Here is a 19,651-nt window from a genome sequence, read left to right as displayed (position 1 = left end):
CTTTCTGGCCAGTTTGTATGTAATGTGATTGAATATTAAAAAAAAATCATTCATTAAAAAACAAAAACAAAAAAAAAACCTTCAACATGAGTATAGTATAAAAATAAAAATGTTCTGGACAATGGTGGGTCTTAGAAAAATTCTTGGGACAAAAAAAAGCCTTGAATGAAAATACACATCTTTTAAAAAAACATCTAGTGGTTAACAATTAAAGATCTTTAATCAAATGAATAGGGATCTTATTGGGAATAAAATTCTTATTTTATTGCGAGAAAAAAAACCCACAAGGACATGCATTTGTGTGGGTTTTTTATTTTTTTGCAGTGTTGAGTAGTGAAGATAACTTTATTGCAGCATAGGATGTAAAGGTTTATGGCTTCAAGTGTTGTACAAATATAACCTTATCATTCTAATGCTTAGTCAACAATGTATGGCATGAACACTTGTCAATGAACAGCGCTAAAAGCATTTAGATTTCAAGATAGCGGTGTTATCTAAATACGTTTACAATTATGGTCATAGAAAATGATGTGTAACAGATGAGGTGTAACTAGAAATAATTGATGGCATATTTTTTTAATAGCATTTGTGGTGTAGTTGCCAAAATATGAGTAATTTCTCATATATAAAAAATGGCATAAACAAATTTGAATTGATACTTGATATATCAACTTTGAATTATGTATTGATTGATATATCCTACTATGAATAAGTTTTGCCTCTTGTATAATTGAAACTTGTTCCTCATTTTTTGTAAGCATTTTCCCTTAAATAAAGTTTCAATTGGTAAGAGGGGGGCATTAAAGTAGCTAAATATTTTTTTAAAGAGACTTGTTTTGAAAAAATGTTTATGAATTAAAATGCACATTCATTGGGGCTTGAATCTTATTTATTTTTCTGAGAATCGCAAGCAAAAAGTATTAAGTGACAACAGTATTTTTCATTCTATATAAATGTTAAGTTTTGCATTATGCTATAGTACTTATATGACAATATATTTCAGGACTGTCGTATACCAGCAGCCGGCGATCCGTACATGTTCTGTTACTCTCCCATGATCCCTAACAACACAGTCACTGATCCAAGCGGTGTCAAGTTCTCGTACGGAATACAACTGGACAACACTTACATTGACAGGTCGCAACAAAATGAAATGTTTACCATTTATCCAGACCCTATCTTTGAGATATTTTCCGACCAAAAATCATACCAAAGTTCAACCGATAACTACCTCACTATAAATGTAAGTATTGCTATATTATTCATCCTTATAACAAAATGAAAATGCCTTCATAGCTTTTGTGATGTCTGCGATATATTGTTACCTTTAAACAAAAGGGTAACTGTGGCCAAATGGTTAAGGTTATTGATTTCAATTTACTTGCCCCTGTGCTTTTGGTTCAAATCCTGCCAGGGACTTTGTATTTTTTCATGTGAGGAAGTTATCCAGCTAGTTAACATAACATTGTATTTCCTATTCAAGTGCCCGCATGTGCTTTAAATAATGCATAGAGGGGCACCTAAAGGTCTTCTTTCCACCAGTAAAGCTGGAAAGCTACTATATGACCCTTAAGAAATCATCTACTAAAGGTCAATTTATTGTTACAGACTGATGCATAAGAAGATACTGGTATCGAAAAATCCTTTTATTTTCATACCAAGTTTTAGGAAAATAATTTGTATATAAAAAACAAAAATCTGCTTTTACTTCTATTATGTTGATAGTAAAATCCTTGTTTTCCTTGTTAAAGATCAGATTCACTTCAGATGTTGGTAATATAAAGTTTAGAGATTAATTAAAACGTGTCTGCTGCATGGAATACAGCGATTTTTGTGTCATTGAGATACATTTGCACTTTATATTGAAAACTGGTTGCTATTGTATTGATTTTCAAGGTTTCATTTAATTGTAGAGAAAATGTTTTTTGTGTCTGAGCTGATGCAGATGTAATTAAGAAAAGGTGTTTGCTTTTAGACTTAAAGATTGGAATCTGTTTGGTCTGTAAATAAGACTGATTTAGATAAGATATTGAAGAAATGGTATGATTATGACTTTTGCATTGAGTTATGCAAGCTCAGCTAAAAATAAAATAAAACAATATTTTTCTTAAATGTTTGCTTTAGAAGAGGTCTCACTTATCAAATTTTAGCTCCAGTTCTGAATATTGCATTCAAATTTTTACGACTTTTGCTTTCAGATATCTATAAAAAAAATGTTTTGCAAAAACCAATCATTTATTTCAGGGTCGCAACTTGAATTTGGGCTTCAACCCAAGTGATGTAACTGTAAAGATTGGCAAAGACTTCTGTAACGTGACCTCCATTGATAAGAATGGGAACCAGTTGAATTGTAAACCACCAAAGAACCAGCCACCATCCGAAAAGGGGAGCAAGTACCCTGAAGTTGTGGTATGTGCATCTTTTAACTCTGTGTCATACAAGAGCTTTATTTTACTCTGTTCATCGGAAAAAAAAAAATGAAAAAGAAGTCAAATAAAAAGAATGCCGATTTTCATTTTGTAACACATGATATTTAATGTAAGAGGTTAATAAATGTAAGTTGCTGGTCCTTGGTAACCATAACAATATTTAATGATTACCAGTAATAGTAGATGTGGTAGAAACAGTTTATATTTTAAGAATTTAGATATTATAGTCAATGACTAAGCATATTTAGCCAGTCTCATTTGCAGGATTTCATAAATTCATTGATTTCTTCGTTATTTCAATTTCGTAAATTTTCAATTTCATATTTCTAATATCCCTCATGAATAGTGAAAATAAAGCAATAAGCGCAAAATTGCAGGCTCATTTTAATCGATTTTCCTCATTAGATGAACTAGTAAATGTTAGTTAGTGTATTTTCTCTTGTGTATAAATCATGTAGAACTTTATAATTAGATTTCAAAACCTATAAGTATTGATTAAGGTGATGTTAAAGAACATCTGTTAAGAGAGTTCATATAGAATTCTTTTTAGTTTCATTGTGTAGGAAGTTTTACGAAATCTTTAAATTATTATTGAATTAGAATTACATTTTGTATTTGAAGTCTGTATTTTTTGTGATGCTTATGCAACTCTTTAAAACTTATTATTATATTGCTCTATACACTGATTGAAAATAAACATAGAGTTGTTTATGTTTTAATGTTTTAGATAAACTTGAGACTAGGAAGTACATGTAACATGTAGAAAGACTGCACCTGTCATATTATATTACACTGTATTGATTTAACATTATTTTTAAAGCTTAGTAAAGGTATCTCTGTATAGGATATGATTAAAAAATAAAGCATCTTAGATGTATTTGATTAATACTAATTGGTTATAGTTTTAATTGTATATACATGTAGTTACAGATTGCTGATGGTAGCTTTCAACCTATATGAATCACTCCCTTTGGCAGTTCTTTAGAAAGATTTCTTTTCATTCGCCCAATAGTAAAATGTCATGGTCATGCCCTCAAATCCCTTATATTGCTTTATGCAATCATACTTAATTTTTGTTTTTGTGAAAGTCATGTTGACTCATGACCCCTCTGGAAAACTAGTCAAATACCAACCCCCTGTAGAATCTAGAATTTTAATAACCACTTGCCTGCCTTCTGGTAAAAAAAATCCTGGATCCCCACTTGTTAAGTTTTAAATAGCATATAATTGACTGGGATGCTTCTGTGACAGTCACCAGATGTCTGGGACAATCCCGTATATATCCGGGACATTCCGGCAAGTATGTTTTAATACATAGTTCTGTTATGGTCATTACAGGTCCAAGTGGGAAGAAATTTCAGTAAGCAGATAGGTTACTTGAAGTATGAGCAGACTGAAATTCTACCATTACCTGTGATAATTGGTCTTGGAGCTGGCGGAGGTGTCCTTGTGCTTGTTGTTATTTTCTTTGTTGTATTGTGGTGTATTAAATCAAGAGAAAATCTGAGCATGAAGAAAAAATGGCAGATACAAATGGATAACCTTGAGGTCAAGGTCGCAAAGGAATGTAAAGAAGGTAAGATTTATCCGAAGTTTGTTTAATATTTTTAATGTCTGTATTTGAAAAACAGTGATACTTTGTTTTTGACCAACTCTGTATGTATACACTTGTTCAGACATAATTGAGAATCTAAAATGTGATTTTCTATACATATTTGATGACAAAAGATTGAAGTTATGAAAGCATGTGTTAATAATTAGCTTGAATAATTGAATTTGTATGGAAAATATATGGTGTATAGTTTATAGAAAATATTGAAGTAAACTTTGATATTTTGAATTTACCATAAGATGAGCTGGCACTTTTGGATCAAATGAATTGTTTTACTTTTCATACTGTATAGAATGCAGACATAGCAAGATATGTACCCAAATTTCAATTTTTTAAACCATCCCCTTTGGGTGCATAAAAATTTTTAACCCCTTTAATAATTTAATAAAAAGTTAAAAATTGTTATTTGCTCAAAGGTGAAAACCCATGAAAAAAAATTTTTTTTAAGCATGTTAAAAGGGGAATTACTCTCACTGTCGAAGATTTTGGGAAAAATTCCTCAGAGAAAAAAAAAAAGTTTAAACCATTTTTTTGTATAGGTTTAAATTTTAAAGAATAAAAATAAAAACCATTTTTTTTAAAATTCCCAAAATTTCCCTTAGTAATCTTTGTCAGCAAATTTCACATGTGTATGAAAAATTGGTATCTCAGAATACAAGATCTCATTTCAAACTTTTCACACCATAGTACTAAATGCAGTTGGGGTTTTTTTTCCTGTCTTTTTTCCTTTTTTCTTTTGGAGAATTATGATTTCTCCAGAGAAATTTGCATCACAGCAAATTAATATTTAGCAATTTATTTCTGTAATATATGACATTTTCATTTCCTCACATGATTCATTCCTATTTTGTGTGTGATATATATATATATATACTGGTATTGTAATATTTCAGCTTTTGCCGAACTACAGACTGATATGACAGAATTGACGAGTGATCATTTTGGACAAATTGCCATCCCGTTCTGGGACTACCGTACTTACTGTATGAGAGTCCTATTCCCCCAGGATGAGGATTCTCACCCCGTTATAAGAGATCTTGATGTAAGTCTCATCTTATTTTGATATATGGGTTATTGATATATCTATTTTATATAAACGAGCAAAATATATCTGCTAGAATTGGACGTCAATCAACTTTTAAGTCCCATGTGAAAGCATTTTGTTAAAGAAACTGTGAACAGTATTTCTTTGTGTTTTGTTTTTTTAGGGGAGGGGGGAGGTGGAAGTGTAAAGGTGTCTACTGCTTAAACAGGGGGTCATTTGGTCAAACCTTATAAGTGTTTCACATTATTATGTTAAAAGGGCCTGAACATTTAAGTAATTTCTTAGATATAAAATATCAATCCTATCTGAGCTTGATTATTGATCTAAACTTGTATATTTCTTTTAACCCAAGGTCAGCAAATAATTAAGCAAGCCAGTTTTACTGATAATATACAGCTGATTTTGTCCTAGATTGAATGTAAATAAGGTTACTTTTATATTCTATATAACCATAAAAGACACAGGACCAGCAGTATTTTAAACTCTATTACTTTTCAATACTGGCAGCCAACAATAAAGAACCCAGCCAGTGTGCTTATCAGTAACTTTAGCATTTTGACAATAAAATGACAACCTAAATGTATATATTCATTATTTACAGGTTGACCCATCTAAACGAGAACAAATTGAGCATGGTTTGAAGTTATTCTCACAACTGATTGGGAACCGAACATTCCTTCTAACATTTGTACGTACACTAGAAGCCAACAAAAAATTCAGTATGCGTGAAAGAGTCAATGTGGCGTCACTGATTTCTGTAGCATTACAAACCAGGATGGAATATGCCACAGAGTATGTATATATGTTGAAGAGTTACTGTTACTTTATTCATATAAATGTTTCTCAAGCCATCTTTTCAGATTTTATACTAAGTGGTTATGCAATGGAAACTTGAATAATGTTAACTGCGAGAAGGTCCTTTGTCACCGATAAATGATGCAAATTATTTTCAGCTTTTGTTTTATTTTAACTATACGCTTTTACTAAAAGTTTAAATTTGTCAAGAGACTTCAGTCTCTTTTATGTAAGGAAGCTGTCCAGCTAGCATACAAAAGGTTGGTGGGTCAACTTGGGTGCCGGCTCCTTCCTGAAATATGCACAGAGGGGCACATGAGGTCCTCCTCCATCAGTGAGGCTGGAAAGTTGCCATATGATCTTTTAGTGTGGCTTAAAATCCAGCCAAACAAACAAAAACACTTTTAGTTCTTTATGAATACTTTTAAATTTTTATTTTACAGGATATTAAAGACACTGCTTTCAGAACTTATAGAGAAATCTGTAGAGGGTAAAAATCATCCTAAACTGTTGTTAAGACGTACAGAATCTGTCGCTGAGAAAATGTTAACTAATTGGTTTACATTCTTACTGTATAAGTTTTTAAGGGTAAGTCTGAACAAATATTAAATGATGCCTTTGATATATATTAAGTGATATTTGTATAATAGTTTTTCATGTATTATTTCTATTATTAGTACCTTTTCTAAAGATATTTTGAGGGTTTTTTTGTATGGTCTATTGTGCTGTATATTTTCTTACTTATCTGCCTAAATTGTTTTGTAATGGAAAGCCTCAGTGACATAACTATTGAGTTCCATACTAAATATGCACACTGTGTTTTTGTGCTAATTTGATGGATGTCTTTTATTTACTGGACAGCTGATATAAGTAATGATTAATTCCTGGGGGAGAAAGACTGATGGTTAGGTATTTTATTATTTTTTTTTTGACTGAAAAACTTGAGATAGACTTAAAAAGCTTAATAAGTTAATTCTGGTTTATGCATTAGATTTTTAATATAGCTACAATGCACATGTATGTTTTGATTTAATCATGTAGGATTCGTAATCGGTCACTTGCGGGGGAGTGGTTAGGTATCAAGGAAAGCTGGTTAGGTTGATTGACCGCAAACATATGACCAGAATTGTGTCAAAATTGATGTAAAAACCAAACAAACAAACAAATACTTGATCAAATTTAACTGTTGACAATATTTACCTTGCATTGTATTATCTCTGTTTTTAGGAGTGTGCGGGAGAACCGTTGTTCATGTTATATCAAGCCATTAAGCAGCAGACGTCAAAAGGTCCAGTAGATAGTGTAACTTCAGAAGCTAGATATTCTCTTAGTGAAGATAAACTAATACGACAACAAGTAGATTATAAAACTATGGTAGGTGCTTTTGATGATTGAGCTCTGTATTAAAAACAAACTATTGTAGGGAAAGATTATTGTATCTGCCGAAAGAACCATGACAGTGTATCAGAAGAAGAAAAACAAAAGTTTCAGTTATTATTGAGATAAGGGTCTGAAGTGATTCTTAATGTCTACTGATTGATGCAGTGCTTGTGATAATTTGATAAATAGTCACTGACACAGCAGTCAGTAGCTGGAACATTACATGACAATGTTACCACCCATACCACTATATTCATAAATGTACATTTGTCTTTGTGAAAAATATATGTGCCTCCAGACATGGAGTATTACCTGGTTTAAATTAAGCTGCTCAATCTTAGTATATTTTAAATGTATAAACTGAACGAAATAATAAAGAATTTTTACAGATAAGAAACAAGACAAATATCTTGGAAAATGCTATGAATGACTTCCAGAAAATAAATTCTTTACAAACATACATTTGAAAGACCATCATCTTGCACCTCTGGTTATATAAACCGACTAGCAATATAACCCTGCAATAATGTTATTATTGATAAATATAAGGGTTTAGAAAGATAATTTTTGACGATTTTTGCGAGACAAATCTGTATTCTAAATGTGAAAATCTGTTGTTGTTTCTTTTGCAGACCATATATGTTCAAGATATGGAGCAGTTTGGTCAACAGTCACACCCTGTAAAGGTTTTAGACTGTGACACAATCACCCAGGTGAAGGAGAAGATACTAGATGCTATATACAAGAATGCTCCATTTAGTAGCAGGCCTACTAAACAAAATGTTGATCTGGGTAAGTGCCATATAAACTAGAAGAACAATTCTTTGATATATACATGTACCAGTATTCTTACCCTGTCCAGTTAGTTTTTGAGTTTTTTGAGTCAAAGAACCAAGGAATTTTCCAGTTTCAATTCATTGAATAGGCATATGGGTTTCTACGACATTTGATGAAATATCAAAGATGATTTTTCTAGTCATATTTCTAGGCATCGTTATCAAACACTTAAATAATGACTCGTTTATAGAATAGTACAGTTTACATTGTAATGTGTACAGTTTACTTGAAGGTTTTTTAATTTCAGTTAATGTCAGGATTACTGTAAGCAACTGGTACAAAACTAAATTGATAAACTAAAAGATTTGTCATTTTCAAGTTGTTTTTTAATTTTTTCGATCATGACTGTAAATTTTGCATAAAAATTGATTAGAGATAAACACAATAAATTCTACATGTAAGTCGTGCTTGTGATGTAAGGGGGACAACTCTGTTATGTTTAAGCTATACTTTGGGTTTTTACATGTATTTATTTAAAGAATTAGTTGAGATTTATATATTTTGTTTGTTTAGCTACTGAAGTAAGGGGAACAACTCTGTTATGTTTAAGCTATACTTGGTTTTTTAGCTTACCTGTCACAAAGTGACAGGGTGAGCTTTTGTGATCGCTTTTCGTCCGGCGTCCCTCCGTCCGGCGTCCGGCCGTAAACTTTTACTTTAAATGACATCTCCTCATAAACCGCTGAGCCAATTTCATCCGAACTTCACAGGAATGTTCCTTTGGTGGTCACCTTTAAAAATTGTTCAAAGAATTAAATTCCATGCAGAACTCTGGTTGCCATGGCAACCAATAGAAAAAACTTAAAATATCTTCTTTTAAAAAACCCAAAGAGGTAGAGCTTAGATATTTGGCATGAAACATCTTCTAGTGAGTGTCTATCAAGTTTGTTCAAATAAAAGCCCTCGGGTCAAAATTGGCCCCGCCCCGGGGGTCATTGATTTTCCCAATATGCATATAGTAAAAACTTAAAGAATCTTCTTTTAAAGAACCTAAAGAGCTAGAGCTAAGATATTTAGCATGAAACATGTTCTAATGGGTGTCTACCAAGTTTGTTCAAATAAAAGCCCTGGGGTCAAAATTGGCCCCGCCCCAGGGGGTCATTGGTTTTCCCTATATGCATATAGTAAAAACTTATAAAATCTTCTTTTAAAGAACCCAAAGAGCTAGAGCTAAGATATTTAGCATGAAACATCTTCTAATAGGTGTCTACCAAGTTTGTTCAAATAAAAGCCCTAGGGTCAAAATTGGCCCCGCCCCGGGGGGCATTGATTTTCCCTATATGCATATAGTAAAAACTTATAAAATCTTCTTTTAAAGAACCCAAGAAGCTAGAGCTAAGATATTTAGCATGAAACATCTTCTAATGAGTGTCTTTCAAGTTTGTTCAAATATAAGCCCTGGGGTCAAAATTGGCCCCGCTCCAGGGGGTCATTGATTTTCCCTATATGCATATAGTAAAAACTTAAAAAATCTTCTTTTAAAGAACCCAAAGAGCTAGAGCTAAGATATTTAGCATGAAACATGTTCTAATGGTTGTCTACCAAATTTGTTCAAATAAGAGCCCTGGGGTCAAAATTTGCCCTGCCCCGGAGGTCATTGATTTTCTTTATATGTGTAAAAAACTTTAAATTAAAAATTCTTTGAAAAAAAAACCAAATAGCTAGAGTTTAGATACTAAGCATGAAGCATCTTCTAGTGAGTGTCTACAAAGTTTTTTCAAATAAAAGCCCTTGGGTCAAAATTGGCCCTGCCCCGGGGGTCATTGATTTTATTTATGTGTATAGCAAAAACTTATAAAATCTTCTTTGAAAAAACCCAAATAGCTAGAGTTAAGATATTTAGCATGAAACATCTTCCAGTTAGTGTCTTCAAAGTTTGTTCAAATAAAGCCCTAGCGTCAAAATTGGCCCTGCCCCAGGGGACATTGATTTTCCTTATATGTGTATAGCAAAAACTTAAAAATCTTCTTTAAAAAAAAACCGAATAGCTAGAGTTTAGATATCAAGCATGAAACATCTTCTAGTGAGTGTCTCCAAAGTTTGTTCAAATAAAAGCCCTGGGGTCAAAACTGGCCCCTCCCTAGGGGTGTCATTGCTTTTAACTATATGTGTATAGTTAAAACTTAAAAAATCTTTTTCTAAAAAACTCAACGAGCTAGACCTTAGATGTTTAGCGTGAAATATCTTCTAATGGGTGTCTACCAAGTTTGTTCAAATAAAAGCCCTGGGGTTTAAACTGGCCCCGCTCTGGGGGCCTATATACAGGTGAGCGACTTCAGGGCCATCATGGCCCTCTTGTTTACATGTATGTAAAGATTTAGTGATGATTTATATATTTCGTCTTTCAGTATTGTTTGCTCAATCTGCTAAGCCAGAGTCAGAGTGGGACCAAAATACACAGAAGATGATCTTATGTAACGTTGATAACACTACTAAACTGGAGGGTGAATTTAAAAAAATGAACACATTAGGCCATTATCAGGTAAAAGTCTATACAATGTTCTTCCTTATAAATAATTTCTTTGTTAAATAAGAAACATGAAAACTGGCGAAAAAAATGGAAGTAAAGTACAGTGCCTTGTAAATACTTTTCTTTACTAAGTTAAACATTTTCCAATGTGTTATAATGTTTAGATTATACTTGTTGCATTGTTAATTTTGTATATTCAAACAAATCTACAGTTGATAAATTTTAGCTACAGAAATATCATTGTAAGGGAGGCCAGTATGTTAGGATAATTGACTATAGTCTTGAGGATCATATCTTTGATATAAAATAAAAACAGAGGTAATAGCAACCAGTGTGACTTAAGACTGCTGTAACATGCTTACACTGGACCATCTGTGACAAAATGGTTTTGGTCATTGACTGCAAACTGCTTGCCTCTCACTGCTGGGTGTTTGATTCTTGCCTGGAGTTTGGATTCTTTTCATGTGAGGAATCTATCCAGCTAGCTGATGGTAAATCGTTGGTTTTACTTAGGTATGTGATTGTGCCTAAAATAATGCACAGAGGGACACCTGAAGTCTTCCTCCAGCAGTAAAGCTATAAAAAGTCGCAGAATGACCTTTACAGTGTTGATGTGATACGTTAAACCTAACTATCATACTTACCTGCTCACATAGTAATCCAAAACTCAAAAAACCTATACAAAATCAGCGAGAAAGTTATTGACTTTGTAAATTATATATGACAAATTTCTATAATTATTGTAAAGTTCCATATTGTAATATGTTACAGGTACCGGATGGTGCATGTATGGCATTGGTGCCTAAACAGACGCCTTCTATATACGATCTGTCCACAACGTCAGAAAAGTCTTCCAAGAGCTTCGATTACAAACGTTTCGGTAAAGAGGAATGTAAGACCCTGTTCACACTTGGCATGAACTCATGCTTTGAAGTACATTTTGAAATTCATAGATATAAGCCAATTATGTTGAACATTGGCCAATTATGATGAATCTTAGCCAATTATGGGGAATATTGGCCAATTATGATAGATATTAGCCAGTTTTGATGAATATTAGCCAATTATGGGGAATATTAGCCAATTATGATAGATATTAGCCAGTTATGATGAATATTAGCCAATTATGGGGAATATTGGCCAATTATGATAGATATTAGCCAGTTATGATGAATATTGGCCAGTTTTGGTAAATATTGGCCATATATGATAGATATTACACAGTTATGATAAATATTGGCCAATTATGATGAAAATTGGGAAAAAAAATTAACATGATTTTTGTAAGCTCATCAAATGAGTGCTTGATATATTTTCACATCACAATGTGCTAAAAATTGAATAAGGAATGACTTATCACAGAAACTAACATTTTCTTCTTCTTTTTTTATCTTGGTTCTTTGCATTAAAACTTCAGACCTATATCGTGAATGGGTTTTAATTATGCTCATCTACATGCTTTACTATGATGTCATTGAAAACTTTATCTTACTACCCAGTCTCTCTAGCTTCATCTGTTTGTATTTGAGATAAATTTAATTACTTTATTATAGAACCACTTTCTTATTGCTAAATGTATATTAGGAGATAAGTGGGGCTGGTTCTTGTTATAACAATTCATTGTTCACTCAGATATACTAACAGTTATTAGTTCTGTTGCAAATGTTCATAGTTGTGATGTTGACAGGGTCTTTGTGAATGTTGTCTATTATTACTGTACATACTAACATTATGTTATGCTTCAAAGACTTTACTAATACAATAATGCTGAATGTTCTTATACATCTCTATATTAATCAGATACTTTGTCTTATTAATTATCAACTACTTTTCTCTTCAACATGCTCATATTGTAATTGAATGCCTGTTGTGGCTGAAGGGTTACCTTTATTGGTTGAGGCATTAGAATTTCAGCCACCGTTTAACCCTGCATGATTGTAAGAGGGGACTAAATGGGTTCAAATTACTGGAATATAAATTACGCATCTCTTAGCATCTCTTAGGTTCAGCAGGTGAGGTGGTTTTGAACCCTGATGTTGCTTTAAGTTTGTAACACCTATGGTTAGCCAAAATCATCTTACCTGTTTCGGTGCCATATGACCTAAATTTTGTTGGTGTGCTGTAAAACCAAACCAAATGAATAGATTGTCTGAAACAAAAAAATATTGTAACTGACTGTTACTTAATTGATATTTATCTGTTATGAAATCAGTGAGTTTGTAGAATGGGAACGTGGCCTCTGTGGTTTGAATCTACTAAGAGATTTTGAATCATTAAAATTTGTAAAGGAGGTATATATGGTAAGTGGTTGTACTTCAGTGCCTGATGGTTCCTTAAATAAGTTATGAACTTCTCTCAAATGGGTTATATTATGCAATGATGTATCAAGATAATGCACAGTGATTATTTAATAAGTTACGATATTTGCTAATATTGTTCAATCATATTTCAGATGGCAGTGTGATATATAGTGGTAGAAGTCCCTCCCTCAATAGGACAGCATCACCACAGAATGTTCATATAGATATAGAAAACTCTAGTAATAATGGTGGAACCAAATATTACCATCTTGTAAGTTATTCTCTTATTTATTTGATTCGTAGATTTCATTAGTGTGCAAAAAAACTAACTGTCACGTCTGAATGGTGTCAAATCGCTATAAAAACTGGTAACAGTGAAAACATGATGTAACAGGGAATTTAAGTATCACAACTACCTTTGAAAATTGAATGTCACACTTTGCTGTAAAATCTTTCAGTGCCACACTTCACTTAAAAAAATCTGAGTTTCACACTCACTGCTCGCCTATTATGACAGTGCTCTGAAACATCAGTGTCACACTTAACAACAAAATTTTATGTCACACTTAAAAAAACTACTCATTAAGTGGTCAGTATGCCTGACGATTTTTCATAAACAGATTAATCGCTACACGGAAACCTTTTTTTTTTTTTCAAATAATGATATAGTATAACCTCTGCATAGCAACACCCATTCCAAGACAAACAATTTTGGTTTTTATCTGAGAGGTATTGCTGTAGAGTAGTCATATTTATTATGCAATCTTAATTTGTAAAGAATTGATACTGTTCTAAAGAGGTTACTGCTCTATAAAGGGTCTCTATGCAGAGGTCGCATAAAACTTGCAAAGAGATTGCTGATAATATACAACTTCTTTTAAGGCATTATAACATGCTGTATTTTGCTTAGGGCTTTCAATAATCTGACTTCTTTAGATGATTTACCTCCAAAAAAAAATGAAATAAATATTGAAATATTGTGTATTAAAGGTTAGACAACATGATCAAGATAATGCAAAGGAAGGAGATCGTGGAAGTAAGATGGTGTCAGAGATCTATCTCACCAGACTGCTAGCAACAAAGGTAACATTTATTTTATCACACAATACATAAATACAAGCACATAAAGAAAAGATCTTCAAAATTTTTGATTACTGTGAATTCATGAAATTTCATGGGCATGAAATTTGGGGGTTCTGTCACAAAGAACTTTTTTGTGTGTTTTAAATTAGTGGAATGTTTATTTTTCCATTTATGCAAAATGTAAATAATGAAATTTTGTTGTATCTCAAATTTGAGGATTGACCTTTCCACAAAAAACATGAAAATTAGTTCCCCACAAATGATAATGATGTTGCAGTATTTGATACAGTGATAATGGCAAAGAATGTACAAGGCTATACTGGTTGTCACTAGATAATATATCTGTACCAGATCATGTTCTTTAAAAAGATTGGAATCTGCTCTTTTTGTGTGTCAAAAATAATATATGTCTGAAACAGAAGAGTGATATAAAAACTGTAACTCCTACATTATTTTAAAGTGCTTGTAATATACAGTTTGCTGTAATTAGTGGCTACATTGCCTTTTATTGGGACATTTGTTCTAATGTTTATAAAGTCTGTACATTATTAATAGATAAATTGATGAATCAAGCATTTCATACACAATCTGGGATCATATTTGACTATCAAGTTAGATTCGTTATCCATTTTGTTATATCCATACTTGTATGAAAATTCTGTTATGTTTTTGATGGGTTTTTTTTTTATTTTTTATGGGAGTTGATAAAATCTTCCCAAAGTAATGTTACTCTCTGGAATAAAGCATGGAAAACTCGTGCAGATTTTTTTAAGATTATTGTGATTATGTCTGAGAGGGTAAAGTTAATTTGTCAATTAACCAATTATGATATCATCAACTTAGTGCAGTAATGGGTTAACTCTTATTATATTATATTATATTAGGAGTTAACCTGTTACTGCACTAAGGTGACAATATTGTTATATGTCATTTTGAGAGATTGGCATTCAAGCAAGTTATCATTATCTTGGAAGTATTTATAATGATGAAATTTTATTTGCTTTTTTTTTTCTCCAGGGCACATTGCAACAGTTTGTAGATGATTTGTTTGAGAGAATCTTTAGTACCGTTCATAGAGGTACGTCGTTGCCGTTAGCGATCAAATACATGTTTGATTTCCTTGATGATCAGGCATTGTTACATGGTGTTCAGGACCAAGATGTTGTGCATACATGGAAATCCAATAGGTAAAATATTTAAACAGATTTCAGTTATTTCAAGATAAAATGATTGTATTTAATTTTGTCATTCAAGTTTTTTGGGTCTTATATTTGAAATAATATTTCGCAGTCATTAAATTAGTGAATTGCTTGTTGTCATTTGAAAAGTGTATTTTTGTAGGAAAAAAGTATACATTGTTGTTAACGTAAATAATTATTAAAGTTTTTATGGTTTTATTGAGACATATTTTCTGTCACGTTACATTGCGACTGATATGTTGAATTTTAAGGAAAAACCCGTTATCGTAACGTTCATTGCGACTGATATGTTGTATTTTACAGAAAAACCTGTTATTGTAAAATAAATGCAATGGAAAAATTTTTCGTATTATGTTACTATATACATGTCTGACTCTAATAATAGTAATTTTGATACCATTGAAGATAAGTACATCAAAGATGTGTTGTCTGTGATATTGAAAACCATTTTGTTTATTTTGCAGTCTTCCACTACGTTTTTGGGTAAACGTGATAAAGAATCCCAACTTTGTGTTTGATATATATAAATCAAACATCGTCGACTCATGCTTGTCAGTAGTTGCTCAAAACTTTATGGACTCGTGCTCAATGAGCGAGCATAAATTAGGAAAAGATTCCCCCTCTAGTAAACTGTTATATGCCAAAGATATACCAACCTATAAGAGATGGGTTGAGAGGTAGGTTAATTCTTTCTAATATTACTGTAAAGTTTTAAACTATAGTTTATTTTAACTTGATTTTAACAAAACCTTGGGCCTTCATGGTCAAGTGGTTAAGGCTGCTGACTTATAATCAGTTGCCACTTCTCTAAGTCAGTTCAAACTTGGATTTTTTTTTTCATGTGAGGAAGCTATTAAGCTACCCAGCTAACTAGTAGAACTTACAGTTTTTGGTTCTACTCACATGCCCGATTGTTTGATGCCGGCTATAGGAGGTCTTTAAAATGGCAATATATGCATGACTTACCATATAACATTTACATATTGTCATTATGACTTGAAACAGCAAGAAAATTCATTTTAGACTTGTATGATGCATGGAAATAAACATGATTTATGAAAATTGTGTGAATACTGTAGGGATATGTCACATTTGGCTTTCTATATATTTTCTAATTTAATATTATTGTATTAAAGGTATTATCAAGACATCAAAATGATGCCGGCCATAAGCGATCAAGATATGACGGCCATGATGGCCGATGAATCAAGGGTATGTAACATCATATAATTGTCACTGTTCTTAATAATGTTTTTTTGCAAGTTTGTAACTGCGGTTGACAGGAATTTTTTTCATAAAAAAAAACAACAACAAAAAAACTATAATGCAATAATAATGGTTATACATTTATTTGTTGTCACCAATCTAGACTATTGCATTTATCTATATGCAGTCATACTAGTGTTGCACTCAGATGCTACCTATTCTTGGTTTGATAAATTGGTTTAATTTTTTCTTATATTTTAAAGCATGACTATTTCTTAAATTATAAGGTGGAGTGTTAATACTTTTCACTGTTGCTTTGTCAAAATTTTTTTAGTAAAAAACGATGCATGATAATAACTTTTTTGCTACTAGATAACTACATGGATTGAATTTTGAAATGTAAATGTTATTAAAATTACAAGTTCAGATTTTTGCCTGAATAAGGTGGGTTTCATACTATAAATATTTCTCTTGGTGTTTTATGTTTTACAAATGTGTGTTCATTTTGAACACAGAGAAGTAAGTCATAGACATATACAGTACAACCTGTGCAGACTAACAACCTTTATAAGGCCAAAAAATGTGGTTGTTGTTGACAGGTGTTTGTCTAGAGAGGTTAAATCTGTTTTGAAATGTTGCTTTGATGAAAAATAAACAGTTGTTGTAAAGAGGTAGTGGTTTGACAGAGGGATGCTGGTTTGACAGAGGGATGCTGGTTCGACAGAGGGATGCTGGTCGACAGAGGGATGCTGGTTTGACAGAGGGATGCTGGTTTGACAGAGGGATGCTGGTTTGACAGAGGGATGCTGGTTTGACAGAGGGATGCTGGTTCGACGGAGGGATGCTGGTTTGACAGAGGGATACTCTACAGAGGTTGTACTGTAATTTAAAGGGTCCTAATTATATTTTATTTTTTGTTTTTACAGACACATCAGGATGAGTTCAACATGAACGCAGCGTTGTATGAACTGTATAAATACGTACAACACTATCACGAGGATCTCATTAGTGCGCTAGATGAGGACGAGTTTGCGCGAAAAAATAGACTCAACTATAAGTTGGAACAAGTCCATTTAGCAATGACTGGTGAGGCGTACTGCTGACCACGGGAATAATATAGTGTCCAGAATATTTGTGGTAGTTCGTACACATATGTCTAAGCCTGTTTTTTTATGTTAATGTGTTTACAATGGAACCAGACATATAGACATACATAAATTATGCATATGTGTTGAAGTTGTTGACAGATTGTGTGTACAAGATGGGAAACTGCATTAACTGTATGGCAAATTGTACCAAGGATAAAGTTTCTTGATAGTTCTTTATAGTAGTAGAAGAAAATATGTGTCCTTAATACATCTGCTATTCTTGTTGATATTTAAAGGAAAACATGATTTTTTGTATAATCTGATGGTCAGATATATATCATTCTTCTTCTACACGAGCTGTTTCATTGTAGAAAGAGTGCCATTTTATTGCATTACAATTTTCATTTATATCTTTTTTAAACCATTTTTAGCTCTTTATTAATTGTTTTCAATGTGAAGTCAATTTTTAGGAAAGAAAAACAGTATTTTAGAAATAACAAAGGTTGAGTTACGCATGTCAAGTGTTTAGATTCAACATTGGTTATACCCTTAAACAGAACATACATACATTTGAACTTTTTTCGATTCTCAAGTGGGAGATTTTTCTTCAAAAAGAGGGAAATTTTTGAATTTGCAATAAACAAAGAAGGAAGTTCTGACACCAAAAAGGAGATTTCTTTTATTAATGAAAATACCCCTTATTTTATGAAAAATCTTTGAAAATATAGCTGCAGAAAGTGGGAGTCTCCCGCTAAAAGTGGGAGAGTTCACATGTATGAACATAATGAACGCATGCAGAATGAAACCGTAGAATTTGCAAACTTTATTATAAAAAAGATTTATATTTATTGTATTATGTAAGTAATATTTAACTTGCCAAAGAGATAGATAGATGAATAGGGCTACTATAAATCAATTTATTATTATTTTCTATACTGAAGAACGTGTAAAACCTTTTTTTGCGACCATATTTATGAAAAAGTTTCTTGGCGTTTTTTTTCTTTCTTTTAAAGAATGCTTCAATGTCATATCATTATCTTGTTGCCATAGTTACCTTTGTATATAACAAGCATTATAAAATATAAAGCTATCTTAATATACTGCTGATGCTAGAATAGATTTATTCATTAAATATTGTCATGTTTGTAAATTATTCTTTAAAGTCGCATAACATATGAAATGATAAAGATATACACCATTTTTACGTAAGTGACATAAGAATATAGGTTAGTAAAGTAGAAATAACCTGATGTTTTTTGGGTTTTTGTTAATTATTAAATGTTTTTAGTTTGGAGATGACTTCTTCACTGGTTTTCATTTAATGTATGTGTGATGATAAGAAAGGGATACAGTCCATTTTATTGATAAGAAAGGAATACAGTCTATTTTATTATAAAATATTCAAGGATATCAAGATCAAAACACTTCAGAGAAAGCAGACGACAGTTTTGAGTCCAGTCTGAACATAGAAATTGAGGATTTTTAGCAAAGTGGTTGTAACTAGTATGTTGTATGTCATAGGAAATTAATAAAAGAAATTGACATAAAAGACAGAGATACCGGTACATGTTTGTGGACTGATCTGACTCAACAAGATTATGGTATGGGCATGCTTTTTCTAAAAAAAAGATAGAAAAAAGGTTAAAACATTATACAAGCGCATTCGTTGGGCCCTTAAGTTTAATCTAAAACTTGTGACAGGAGACCAGTCTATAAAATGATGTATCTGATTGGTTAACTCTGATTTAAAATTTTTAAATTGACCAATGGCAGGAAAGCAAAAATTATAGACTGATCTTATTATATTTACCTCTTTATTTGTAAGCTTTTTTCCAAGATGTTTGTATTTTCTCAAGATCTTTTGCAAAAGTTTCCAGATATATATCAAAAAATTATTTAGAGAGATAAAATTTGGCAAGTGTGTCATGTGTTCATGGAGAATGTCATATTTTAACTGTGATTTCAGTTCAGATGTTGTCAGGTTGTTTTTTTTCTTTATATTGATTAATTATGTAATAATTGTATTTTTTGTTTGAAGAAAATTTTTTAAGATTTAAGGGGTTTAAAGGTGTGTGAATTTTAGAACATTGTTTCATTGATATTTTTTTAATTGTTTAAAGGTTTTCTCGATTGTTTATACCAACACAAGATGCCTTCATTTTTTACAGTATCACATTATTTGATGCTCATTTTCTTTTACTTTTTTT

The 19,651-nt window shown here is 31.9% G+C and overlaps 1 protein-coding gene across 3 annotated transcripts in view; it reads left to right on the top strand.

Annotated features, from left to right (window-relative positions):
• Nucleotides 1-19,651, top strand: part of LOC132736358 (plexin-A2-like) — a 106,746-nt gene extending 87,095 nt beyond the window's left edge. For 2 of the 3 annotated variants that reach the window (XM_060723472.1, XM_060723473.1), the window contains exons 14-29: nucleotides 1,004-1,243; nucleotides 2,245-2,409; nucleotides 3,768-4,005; nucleotides 4,935-5,083; nucleotides 5,688-5,878; nucleotides 6,325-6,469; nucleotides 7,109-7,255; nucleotides 7,894-8,053; nucleotides 10,447-10,580; nucleotides 11,340-11,460; nucleotides 13,021-13,139; nucleotides 13,859-13,951; nucleotides 14,969-15,138; nucleotides 15,615-15,827; nucleotides 16,287-16,362; nucleotides 17,283-19,651. In XM_060723472.1, coding sequence (XP_060579455.1) covers nucleotides 1,004-1,243; nucleotides 2,245-2,409; nucleotides 3,768-4,005; nucleotides 4,935-5,083; nucleotides 5,688-5,878; nucleotides 6,325-6,469; nucleotides 7,109-7,255; nucleotides 7,894-8,053; nucleotides 10,447-10,580; nucleotides 11,340-11,460; nucleotides 13,021-13,139; nucleotides 13,859-13,951; nucleotides 14,969-15,138; nucleotides 15,615-15,827; nucleotides 16,287-16,362; nucleotides 17,283-17,459 — 2,538 coding nt within the window. In that variant the 3' untranslated portion in view covers nucleotides 17,460-19,651. The remainder of the gene's footprint in view (nucleotides 1-1,003; nucleotides 1,244-2,244; nucleotides 2,410-3,767; nucleotides 4,006-4,934; nucleotides 5,084-5,687; nucleotides 5,879-6,324; nucleotides 6,470-7,108; nucleotides 7,256-7,893; nucleotides 8,054-10,446; nucleotides 10,581-11,339; nucleotides 11,461-13,020; nucleotides 13,140-13,858; nucleotides 13,952-14,968; nucleotides 15,139-15,614; nucleotides 15,828-16,286; nucleotides 16,363-17,282) is intronic. The other variant, XM_060723474.1, reaches the window with a different exon arrangement.

This window comes from Ruditapes philippinarum, unplaced genomic scaffold (genome assembly GCF_026571515.1).
Source record: "Ruditapes philippinarum isolate M1 unplaced genomic scaffold, ASM2657151v2 ctg1087_1_1_1_1, whole genome shotgun sequence".
NCBI lineage: Eukaryota > Metazoa > Mollusca > Bivalvia > Venerida > Veneridae > Ruditapes > Ruditapes philippinarum.
The sequence above is the reverse complement of the archived record's forward strand: the minus strand, read 5'-3'. Positions and strand labels throughout refer to the sequence as shown.